Source organism: Solanum stenotomum, unplaced genomic scaffold (assembly GCF_019186545.1).
Source record: "Solanum stenotomum isolate F172 unplaced genomic scaffold, ASM1918654v1 scaffold36004, whole genome shotgun sequence".
NCBI lineage: Eukaryota > Viridiplantae > Streptophyta > Magnoliopsida > Solanales > Solanaceae > Solanum > Solanum stenotomum.
In genome coordinates, this window is record NW_026033717.1 from 1 (window position 1) to 13,042 (window position 13,042).

General features: G+C 35.3%; 1 protein-coding gene across 1 annotated transcript; it reads left to right on the top strand.

Annotated features, from left to right (window-relative positions):
- The first annotated feature begins 8,618 nt into the window (after positions 1-8,618).
- On the top strand, positions 8,619-10,147 carry LOC125852492 (aspartic proteinase CDR1-like). The gene is made up of 2 exons (XM_049532211.1): positions 8,619-9,723; positions 9,807-10,147. The coding sequence occupies exons 1-2, from the start codon at positions 8,619-8,621 to the stop codon at positions 10,082-10,084; spliced, it is 1,383 nt and encodes a 460-aa protein (XP_049388168.1). The 3' UTR covers positions 10,085-10,147.
- The last annotated feature ends 2,895 nt before the right edge of the window (positions 10,148-13,042 follow it).

Genomic DNA, 13,042 nt, shown 5'->3' on the forward strand with positions numbered 1-13,042 from the left:
GGATTTTGAGCTTTTCTTCCAGTTCTTCTTCAAGGATGCTAAGCTTTCTCTTTCCACCTACTGAGGTACCAGGTCCCTCACTGGGTTCCAGACTATCATTCTCGAGGATACCTATCCTGATACTCAGTTTAGACATGAGAGCAGAATTCTTATCTTCACACAAACTTAATTTTTTATTCAACATTAAGTTTTCAGTGGTTCGTTCATCAACATAATCAATAAGCAGAGCAGCAAGTTTCCTCAAATTTTCAATAGGTAGATTATCTAGATCATCTTTAAGATAAAAAAGAGTTACCTCATCTGAATCTTCTTCATCATCAGAATTTGCCATTAATGAGAAGATGGAATTGAAGACATTTTCATCATCTTTAACAGCCATCAATGAAACATCTTCATAACTTTCTGCATCTTCTTCTGACTCACTTGAATCATTTCCCCATACAACAAAGACTTTTCTCACCAACTGATCAGCATGAGCCTTTCTCCGAGCACTGTCTGGGACCAGGTCCCTCTTACGAGGTTTGAAGTTCTGAGTTTCCTGCTTCTGGTTGGGACAGTCCCTCATAAAATGACCAGGTTTGCCACATTTATGACAAAGGTCATTTGCGTTTGTTGTTCTGCTGGTCGAAGCCTTCTTTTGAAAGACGTCATGTTTCTTGATGAATTTTTGAAACCTTTTCGTAACATAGGCCATTTGATCTTCCTCCTCAGTCGCCTCATTTTGTGAGGTTTTCAGAGCAACATATCTCTTCTTCTTTCCCTCCTTCATGTTTGTCCCCTGCTTTTTGTTCAGCTCGTAAGTTTGGAGATTTCCAATCAGCTCATCCATGGTAAGTGTCTTCAGATCTTTTGCCTCTGTTATAGCGTCAACTTTGCTTTCCCATGACTTGGGAAGAACCTTGAGAATCTTGCGAACTTGTTTGCTTAAGGGAATGGGCTCACCTAAGCACCTTAGTTCATTGGTGATGGAAGTGAATCTTGAGTTCATTTCAAAGATAGTTTCACCTTCATTCATGCAAAAATTCTCATATTGAGTCGTAAGCATATCGACCTTAGACTCTTTTACTCGTTGTGTTCCCTCATGGGCTGTTTGGAGACAGTCCCATATCTCTTTGGTTGATTCACAGGTAGAAATTCTGTTGTACTCCTCCGCTCCAATCCCACACACTAGGGTCTTCTTGGCTTTGTAATTTTTTTCAATCTTCTTCCTATCAGCTTCATTGTATTCTTTTCTTGTCTTGACCATAGAAGTGGTGGTCTCTCCATCCTTCACTTCCTTGACTGGAATGTAAGGACCATCAAGAATTATATCCCACAACTCAATGTCCTCTGCATTGATATAATCATGCATACGATTTTTCCACCATCCATAATACTGACCATTGAATCGAGGTGGTCTGATCGAAGACTGTCCTTCCTCCATGTTAGGTGGAGCGGCTATTCCGTTAGGATCTTTCCTTTTCTTGGTGTTAACTAAAGAGAAAAGACTTGCTCTGATACCACTTGTTGGAATGTATGCGTCCACTAGTCTAGAAGGGACCAGGTCCTCAGCATAGTTACAATAACAGAAAATAAACAAAGTGCTGAAAGTAAAGATTGCACAACAACTTTACGTGGAAACCTCCTTGCTCAAGGGAGTAAAACCACGACCTGGCCTGCCAGGACTTTTCAAACTTCTTTCACTAATCTTCTCCAAGCAAAAGTAAAAGCAAGTTTACAAATCGAGATTAGCCTACTAATCCCAACTCTAAGCAATACCTCCTATTACTTAGATGAGCCAGAGCAGATACAACACTGCTCACTAAATCGGCTAACTCTAACCGACTTAGACCTTTCCACACAGAAACAAATATCTGAATCCTTTATAGACTAGGAACAGATTTACAATATAAGCACAGAAGTATAACTCCTAAGACACACTCAGATGCTTGCAGCTTGATCAGTTCCTAGTTGTGCTTGCCGGAGAATACTTCTTGAAAGTGAGTATTTGCAAGTGTTCTTGAGAAATTTCAAGTTGCAAAAACTAACAAAACTCAAACTCAACAAAGACGCTTCAACACTTTATCAGGTCCCTTTGTTGAGCATGAGTATTGTTCTTCCTTGAAGATGGCCTTCTTTAAAAGCTTGTGAATTTTTNTGTTAGAGGAGACTATATTAAAATGAACACAAACTCCTTGGGACCGCCCATTGGCTGAGAGCCTTCTGTTTAGAAAAGCTGTGCACCTACCACATCAGAAGTGGCAGCTTTTCTGACAGATGTCTTGTCGTCCTTTCACATCGCAGTCTTGCAGGGACCAGGTCCCTTGTAAACTTCTCTTAATAAGTTCTTGAGAATATGTGTTGGCTCTCTCTTTTTGAATGAATGAATTAGTTTTTTTAAAAATATATTTAGACATGAAAAGTTATTACCAAACGTATAAACAACCTCCTTGCTTCTGATTGGTGAAGTACTCTGCAGCTTCACCAACTTTTCTGACGCAGATAGCTTTTACAACTGTACAACACTTTGACAGCTGGACGAGTATTCATACTCTGCAGAGGACCAGGTCCCTGCACTTGTGAGGAGATCATCAAAACACCAAAAGGCATAAGCTCTTATCGGACTGCATTGTGAATATTTTTTTTCCGTAAACATTTCGTTGTTATTTCCTCAAATTTCTTTGTTAACAAACAACAGTTAATATCAAAGCCATATATATTAAGAAGAGATCGCGGGGAGATTGAAATTAGCTTTTTACAAATAATTTTTCCTGTCTTTGTTGGTGAGAATAACCAATTCGGGTAAGTAAGAATGAAGACTATCTTTCGTCTTTAGATCTTTGAGAAATTATGGAAGAGGATTATGATGTTTTTTTGTTGACAAATAATTTCACCGTAGCACAAGTCAAAATTCAACTGTGATTAATCTTCAGGATGTAAGTTAGGGACTCACGCTTCATTTAGTCCTAGCACTACTAAAAAACTGCTTAAAAACGACGGACTGAAAAGCGACGCACTTTGCCACATTGTCCGTCGCTTTTTAATAAAAATAATTATTTTTAAAATTATTTTACAAAAAGCGACGGACGGTATCTCTTAGTCTGTCGCTTTTATTAAAAATAATTATATATAAATGAAAAATTAACGACGCTGCTGTCGCTTTTTATTTATTTTATTTTATTAATATTTTTTTATAGCGATGGACGGCATCTTTATGTCCGTCACTTGTTGGTCAAAATATATGGTCAACTATTTTTAAAAAGCGATGGACGTTGTCTCTTAGTCCGTCGCTTTTTTGGTCAAAATGATGGTCAACTATATTTAAAAAAAGCTACGGACTTAGAGACGTTATCCGTCGCTTTTTATTAAATATTTGAAAGATAGAACACTAGCTATTTTCTTATTTTCATCTCTCTTTCTTCACTCTTATTCTCTCCCTTCTCTCTATATCGATCCCGTTACTGTCGCTGTCACCACCCTTCCCCGTCGCCGTCGCCGGTCGGCGTCCTCTCCCCGTGCTTCCCTTCCCCGTCGCCTGTCACCGGCCTCTCCTTATTAAGGTTAGGGTTAAATTTTAGTGTTTTTTTTCAATTGTAGTGATTATTCGTCTGCTCCAATTCCACACACCAGAATCTTATTTGCCTTGTAGTAATTTTCAATCTTTTTCCTATCTGCCTCATTGTAGTCTTTTCTGGTTTTGACAACATTAGTGGTAAGCTCCCCATCCTTCATCTCCTTTGGAGGAATATATGGTCCATCAAGGATAATGTCCCACAACTCAGAGTCCTCAACGTTGATGTAGTCGTGCATTCGATTCTTTCACCAGCCATAGTATTGTCCATTAAAACGCGGTGGCCTGGTGGAAGACTGACCTTCTTCCATAGTGGGTGGAGCAGTCATTCCTTCTGGATCTCTTCTTTTCTTGGTGTTAACCAATTTGAAAAGACAAGCTTTGATACCACTTGTTGGAATGTATGTGTCCACTAGTCTAGATGGGACCGGGTCCTCAGCACAGTTACAATAACAGAAAATAAATAAAGTGCTGAAAGTAAAGATTGCACAACAACTTTACGTGAAAACCTCCTTACTCAAGGGAGTAAAACCACGACCTGGCCTGCCAGGACTTTTCAAACTGCTTCCACTAATCTTCTCTAAGCAAAAGTAAAAGTTAGTTTACAAAATGAGATTAGCCTACTAATCTCCACACTAAGCAATACCTCCTATTACTTAGATGAGCCAGAGCAGATACAATACTGCCCACTAAGCTATCACCCCTAGATAACTTAGACTTTGCTAAGCGGATACCACACCGCCCACTAAATCAACTAGCTCCTAGATGATTTAGACTTTGACTAAGAAGATACAACACTGTCCACTATACTAATCTTAACAGATTAATATAGACTTTAGAGTAAGAAGCTAAGTTACCCTTAACCTAGTTCTTACAATGATTCACACAAGTTTGAAACGTTTCTTTCACAAGTGAAATGAATCCTACAATATAAGCACTTTTACAAGCAAACAAAGTAACAACTGGTACAGGAAGCACTTGAAGCAATCGATCAGGTCCCTGCTGTTTTGAAGGTTGAAATATCTCTCTCTTTGATTGAATGAATAACTTGTTGTTTTTCCTTGGATATAATTAGACATGAAAAGTTATTATCCAATGAACAAGCAACCTCATCGCTTCTGATTGGTGGAGTACTCTGCAGCTTCACCAACTTTCTGACGCAGACAACTTGTCACGCCCCGAGCCTACACCCTGAACGGGACCAGCACCCGAAGACCATTTCTGGCCCCAAGCGAACCCTTGGCCTGCCTTTCTTAACTCAATGGAAACCTAACTCAACAGAATAACTCAATGCAAATGCAAGGTTACAAAACAACTTAACTTATAAAATCTGGCCACAAAGGCAACTCAAATCTCAAAATAGGATATTTACATATATACATAGATGAGAAACTCAAAACTAACTGACTGACTGTCTATGAAGCCTCTAAAATACTGAGATGGATGTTGGGACAGACCCTGCAACACCCTAATAAAACAAAACTAAGAACACAAAATAATTGAGTCCTCCGGAATGCAAGGAGGCTCACCACTGACTCTGGAGTGCTCAGCTGGATCAACGACGTGCAGGATGCTGATCCGGGGTACCTGCATCTGCATCGTCATAAGATGCAGGTCAACTGGCATCAGTACATTGAATGTACGAGTATGCGAGCTGGAAATCTAAACCACAACTTAAGCTTGAAAAGAGTAAAAAAGGACTCTTACCTTGGCTCAACTCATGAATAACTGAACTCAATATATATAAAGCAATAAGACTCATGCAATATATAAAGCTTGTAAAACATTGTAAACAACTTAGCTCGTTAATGATACAACAATAACAAACTCAACTTTACTTATATAAAAGTAATGTAACTTTAGTGGGAGATTCTTTAACCGACAACCATCACTATGAGCCTTCGTGGTAGTACAACGTTTTGCCTCACGTTGCCCAATGACCATCCTATACCTGGCCGTGATATATGAAGCTATCTTTACTAAGTGGATCCACTAGCTTAACTTTCGTGATCATCTAAAAAGTATGACCCGAGAGAATCCCATGTTGGCCGCATGATTCTTATGGAGAGTTGAGTTAATATGAACTCATGTCCCCAACTCGGTGCTCAAGACTACTCCCAAAAAATATACTTTAGCTCATAAGTGTTTTAAACACATCTTTCTTTTAGTTTGAGATAATTGCTCAAAATTTAGCCCAAAGGCTCTCTTGGAAATCGATGTTCCTTTCTTACTCAAATGTAAAAACATTTAGAAACCTCTTTGGGAAAGACATAGTTCCCTAATAACTTTCGGGAAATGGACTCAATTTTATGCTCTTGACTTAACTTGAAACTTGAGATTCTTCACTTGGCTTGAACTCTATACTCTTTACTAGACTTGAACTTGAACCTTAAATGAAGGTAAAACGTTTAATAACGACTCTTGGAAAGCCTTAGAGACTTGCTTGGACTTACTTCTTAACTTTGCTTGACTTGACTCTAACTTCCCTTAACTTCGATCCTAACTTGCCTTGAATTGAAATATGGATTCAAGGTATATGATCACACATTTATGGATGACTCCTTGACGTTAGAAGTACTTTGGAGTGTTGGAAACAACTAGGAAACATAGGTACAATACCTAGGAACATGCATGAGAAAGTGTGAAAAGAATGGGGGAACTTGGTGTCCTTGGCGCTCTGCAAGGCGCGGAGCGCCAGCCCTTGAAGCTCAGAGGGGACCTGCTGGCGCTCTGCTAGGCGCGGCGCCCCAAGGGAGAGAGCTCAGAAGCTCTTTTGGGGCGCGCTGGCAGGCGCGACGCGCCACCCCTTTCCCCAGTAAACTAGACTTTTCTCCTCCTTTTCTTCAACTCTAAACCATCCCAACTTCAATGGACTCAACCCCAAACACTAAGGATCACAAAACCCCTTAACATACAAGAGATTCAACTTAAACACACAACCAAATCATGTCCCACAACCAACAAGAACTTCAACAACACAATCAACAACACAACCCAACAACTTCAACAACATATCCAATCTTTTCTCAATAATAAAAAATTGGTTTGGTGTGTGGGGGAAAGGATCAACCCAACACTAAGAACTCACATACCTAGTAGGGATCACCCCTGACAATATCCACGACGATCTTTGACGGAAACTTGTTAGATCTCCCCTTTCTTCTCTTCTTCTCCTCTTCACTCACAAGTCCTAGCTCTCACTCTTTAAAAATGGGACCAAATGATCCAACAATCAGCCTAACACAACAATATAACCCCAAAAGAAAAAGCTAGGAAAAAGACCAAAATGCCCTTAAAATTTCCGGATGGATTCCCTGCCAACTGCCCAACTTTCAAAGGGCATAACTCGCTCATATGAACTCGGAATCGAGCAAACTTGGTGGCGTTGGAAAGATAATTCCACAAGCTTCGTAATCATAACTGGAACTACTCCTAACTCATCCTGAGATAGGAGTTAATGACTGCTCAAAGTTGGCCGAAAACTCACTGATTTCCACACTTAGCCAAATTTCCAGATTTTTTTGAATTCCTTCCAAAAGTGACTATTTCCGATTTTTAAGCCTCTTCATAGTTATTTCAACTTACCAGATGTTACACAACTTTCCAGTTGTACAACACTTGACCATATTGCTCTATAGACAATGTAGCTCTTAATACTCTATTAGGATAATAAAAATATTTAAATTTATTATAATTTTTTTTTCAAAAAAGTAAAAATATTAAGTTTTAAATATGTATGTAGGGCAGTAAAGAATTTTTTAAAATATATTTCGGGAAAATATACTGGATTGCAAAAATATTTAAGAAACAAATATATGAAAGTAAATAACTATGGTTAGGACTTTGCTTTAATTAATTAGATCTCAACCATTAATTTTAAACTATGACATGTGTCTCCAATCCAAGCTAGAACTTGAAAAAATGAAGAGAAGAGAAATTGAGAGGAGCCGGATCCGTTTCAACCAAATAAGAATAGTGATTGTAGCATATACCTCTGCGTGTGTAGACTTTCTTTTGTTTCTTCCATTTTTAGCCATTATCTATATTTCTTCAATTGATATCACTTGTTGATTATATATAATAAAAACTCTACACTTGAATGAAATGTTGAATGAACTCAAGAATGTACACCTATTTCTCACCATTCATGCGTTACGAGTAAAAAGTCTTCTACTCATGTACACATACACCATCATCTTCAAACCTTACTTATAGAATTATACTGTACATATTACTGTTGTTCTCCACATCTTCTTTCATACCGCTTTATTTTTTTAAAATGTAAGTTAGGATTCACGCTTCATTTAATACCAACTCCCAAGCAATTGGTTTCACTAGCTATATGACCTCACATATCATGCTTCTGCAATTAAATGTATCTTAGGTCAATATTACTCAAATGAAAATACAAAAGTATGTAGAAATAAGTTCTTTATATTTTTCATGAAATTAAAAATATCTACCTCAGCAAAAAGACTACTAAAAAAGCATAGGACCTGAAATATTTTGTAGAGCACGCAATAAATATTCTCACTAATATTTTGTTTCTCACTGAAAATATAGTCGTGCTCATGTATTAACAACAAAAAACTAGATAGTGTGTACTACATAATGAGAGCATCTTTTTGCTGAAATAAATTATATTAACAGTAAAGTTAGTTATTCATGATCTACTCTTAAACAAAGGCCAAACTAACGTAAATGCCTTGTAAACTCTAAAATCCTTCGATTTATTAAATAAAAGGCTTTCTTAATTGATAAGATTTTCACTTGATTACATGTCTCTTAACAAAATCAGTTAACCATTGGTAACATTAACTTTTTTTATGGAAAATCTTTTAAGCAACAATTTATAGAATTCCATTTCACATTCTATATTTAATAATAGTTTCTATATTACATGTCTTTTTTTGCTTATCAAATTTAATTACGTAATATATATCTTTACGTGCATTTTTTCCCTTTACCAGATTAATATTTCTTAATTCATTCACTCCTTTTTTTTTTTGCCTAGCTATAAAATGGCTCTAATTATAAACTTCTCTTATCCATAATTTTCTCTTCTAAAATGAATTCTAAAGTTTTTTTCCTTTTATCTATTTTAGCCTTTTTGGCTTTCTCTCAACTTGCTTTAGTTTCTTGTAGAAAGGTCAGAACCAACCATGGTTTAGAAGGATTCACTCTTGATCTTATCCATCGGGATTCTCCTCTTTCTCCATATTATAACCCTTCCATCACCCCTTCTCAACGCCTCCGGGATGCATTCCAAAGATCTTTCTCCCGAGTATCTTTCTTCCCGAAAGCTTCCATCCATCCCACCACACTTGTCAATCATACTATTCAATCAGACATCATTCCTGAGCCCGGAGATTATTTAATGAAAATTTTCATCGGTATGCCCCCAATGAAAACCTATGCAAGTCTTGACACTGGGAGTGACTTGACATGGGTACAATGCAAGCCGTGTACTCATTGTTATAAACAAATATTACCCCTTTTCGATCCTCGAAAAAGCTCAACGTATAAAATAATTGGTTGTAATAGTAAGGAATGTGAGCTAGTAAGAGATAAAACTTGTGACAAAAAGAATGTTTGTGAATATGAAATGCAATATGGTGATGGTTCTTATAGTACTGGAGATGTTGCTTCTGAGACATTCACATTTGATTCAACTTCTAAAAAGGTTGATAATATTTCAATTCCACAGGTTATTTTTGGTTGTGGACATAGTAATGATGGCACTTTTAGCAATCGTACTGCTGGGATTGTGGGATTAGCAGATTCAAAAATCTCTTTTATTAATCAACTTGATAAACAAATTAAAGGGAAATTCTCTTATTGTTTAGTCCCAAATAATGATTTATCGCCATCTTCTCATCCTCCCAATACTACAAGTAAAATTAATTTTGGTTCTAAGGCAGTTGTATCGGGGCCTAACGTTCTTACAACTCCCATAATTCGAAGGGACACCGATATATTCTACTATCTATATCTCGAAAGTGTTAGTGTTGGAGGTAAGAAGTTAGAGTTTAAGTCTCCACAACTCATGAATTCTTCTAGTACCGCTAATGAAGACTTGGGAAATATTATAATCGATTCTGGCTCAACGTTGACAATGATCCCTGGTAAATTTTATGACAAATTGGAATCAACTTTGGTGGAAATGATTAAAGGTAAAGTTAAATTATGAGACCATTTTTAAACGTATAATAAATCATACTTTTAGTTATTTAATTATTATATTATGTCTCAACAGGTAAGAGGATAGAACATGGCCCGCTTCCCATATGTTACGAGACGAAAAGCATTGTCAATAAAATTCCTAAGATTGTGTTCCATTTCAAGGATGCTGATATCGAGTTGCTACCTATGAATACATTTGCAAAAGTTGATGATTTGAGTTGTTTTTCAATTGTTAAGGGGTATTCCGATCTTGCTATTTATGGAAACTTGCAACAGATGAATTTCCTTATTGGATATGATCTTGTAAATCACAAGCTCTCTTTCTTACCTACAAATTGTACCAAACACTGATAAATTTGGATGACAATTTCATATTTTTAATTAATTAACCACTTTGTATGTAATGAAATTTGTCCTTTGTTTAATGGGAGTATGAATGTGTTAGTATTTTAAATGTCCTTTTCTTTAAGTTCATAATAATTCTAAATTATTGTAATCTAATTTGATCAGGATTTTCCGATTGAAAAGTAGAAGAAAAAGAAGGCAATGTACTAAAAGTAATACCATGTTAATTAGAATGTAGGAATAATTTCAGAGACCTCCCTCTAGATTTCGCTCTATAACATTCACCTATCCTGTGGTTTATGATATTACGTCTACCTCCCTTATTTTCATTTTCTTGTAACCATTCTTCAAATCTATTTAAAATAAGTATATATTAATATAGATTTGACAATTTTACCCTTCTATATGCAAGCTTAGATCTAATTTTCAATGATTTATCTCTATTTCTCGGATCATTTTTTTCTTCGCTCGTGGAAATGTTTAACTAGAACAAAATCTGATCGTTCTTATCGGATTTCTCTCTTGGGGAGTTCATTTTTATCTTCCATTTGAAGAAATTGTTGCTGGAAAATGATGGGTTATGTGGGTAAAAAAATCATCAGTGAATTGGTAAAAGGTAAAATGGAGATGAAGAGTTAATATTTGGTGAAAATTGTGGATCAGCTTAAATAAAGACTTTGATATTTATTTGATAAGAAAAACACGTGTATATATATATATATATATATATATATATATAGAGAGAGAGAGAGAGAGAGAGAGAGAGAGAATTAATGTATTTGTGCTGATTTATTTTTAAAGTATTTGTTAAATGTGTTATTTTTTATATAATATTTATTAATATGAAGAAATTAATATATAGAAGGGTAATTTAAATTAATTTATATTTATTTTAAATAGGTTTAAAGAATGGTTACAACTACAACAAAATGAAAATAAGGGAGGTAGACGTAATATCGTAAACCACAGGGGAGGTGAGTGTTATAAAGCGAAATCTGGAGGGAGGTCTCCGAAATTATCGCTAGAATGTATCAAATAGGTAATACAGTATTATATATACACACTCAACACTATAATTATATGTCCATATGCTAATTTTTTGAATTTGGATTGTTTTAACCTTTTTTCCCAAAAAAAATATTTTATGCTCAATATGACAGATGATTGATATTTTAATAATTGTAAAGTCAATTGATTCATCCGATTTCTCTCCATGTATTGAAATTCACATAGATAAGATATGAAATCTGGAAATTTAGAACTTCTTTGAAGACAATGGTTCACTATTCAAAAATATTTAAATACATGTTCACATCTAATACAAGGCATACCTTTGTATTTTTCTTTGTAGAAATTCAGAGCGATGATAAATTCAAGTCATTTGAGAGAAATTATCCACAAGTATGACAAAATACAAAACTGACTCCACTTGTTTATCAGCCCCTCAGACTTATTGAACTACGATAAATTTTGACAAATTGGTGTGACTAACAATTCAATGAAGAAACTTTGAAATTAGGGACAAAGCTTCTTTAACATATGCAAAGAATTAAAGATGTCTCAAATGGAGACACGACATTGGAGTAGCAACAAATTGAGGCCCCCAATATTCATCAAGAATACAGAGACTACCAAATACATGTCATTTACCTATAATCTTATTCCCTATAGATCACGATACATATAATAATCAGTAAAGAACGAGATATAGTATTTCAAATTTCTGATAAGCTTATTCACATGCATCAAATTAAAGACTAACTTTGGTAGACTTAATACAAGTGACAAGATAACGGAGGAGGTTGGTTTGATAGTCCTAAATCCTATAATTTTACACGTGGAACCATCAACTATTGTCACAGGAGAGAATATTCTATGTGATCGAAAGAAAAAAAATATAATAGAATTATCCGTCATGTGATATATGATGATCAATCTCCCATTAAATCAAAAAGAGATAAGACATGTTTTTTTCCAACTCAACAAGGTTTGTAGCCAAAATAGATTCCTTAAAGGTAATTTTTGATATTGTGAGAATTTTGCTCGCTCTTCTACCGAAAGAAAAATTATTTTATTCGAAGAAATAAGAGCCACAATTTTAATCCTTTTTTTCAAATATTTAAACAACATACGAACTCATCAACAATAAATATACCTAGAAGCATGTATACAATATGATTCCACAAATAAAACATAGTCTAAAATGATTTTAGCAACCAAGGAATCAGTTGATGATAAGAGAAAGAAATCCTGAACCAACAACTATGTCCACACAACACCAATTATCCGAAACAAAGTAGAATTAACCGTCGCAGAACCACAAATCACAAACCAGATTCAATGTCAGAGAAGAGAAACGAACCTGGAAGTGATGAACAAAGTTTCTAAATCATGTTTTAACAACAAAATAGACCTGAGGTTCGCAGTAAATCATGAAGAGCCAACGTTGAAACACACAGAAGGATCTACTAAAATAAGATAGAGCCTATTTCTGAAACAGAGTCAAAACAGATTGACATGAGCTTATAGGCTTTGATACCATGTGATCGAATGGAAGATCTTATCTTATTTCAGTAGATGGGCAATGAATAAATACAATACATTAGGTGCTAATTAAGGAATGAAATTAAGAGGGATTCCTATTATTTGCTACCTTTACTACCTAAATATAACAATGTACATCACTAATTAAGATCTAAGTCTATATACATTCTGTAACAACAATCAATTTATATATTTCCATTTCCTATTTTCTATATAATATTAATTTCTACATTACATATCTTTTTCTGATCATCAAAATTAATTAATATTCTTACGTGCATTTTTTTCCATACTAACATTAATCTTCCTTAATGCATTCATTCTTCTTTTATTTTTGCCCTATAAAATGACACTAATTATCAACTTCTATTATTCATAAATCACTCTTCTAAAATCTATTATTCTCCTTAAACCTCAGCC

Excerpts from the sequence above, each read along its gene's own strand:
- LOC125852492 (XM_049532211.1), top strand. The coding sequence starts at position 8,619 with ATGAATTCTAAAGTTTTTTTCCTTTTATCTATTTTAGCCTTTTTGGCT. Across the intron at positions 9,724-9,806 it reads TTTGGTGGAAATGATTAAAG|GTAAGAGGATAGAACATGGC; the intron begins GTAAAGTTAAAT and ends ATGTCTCAACAG.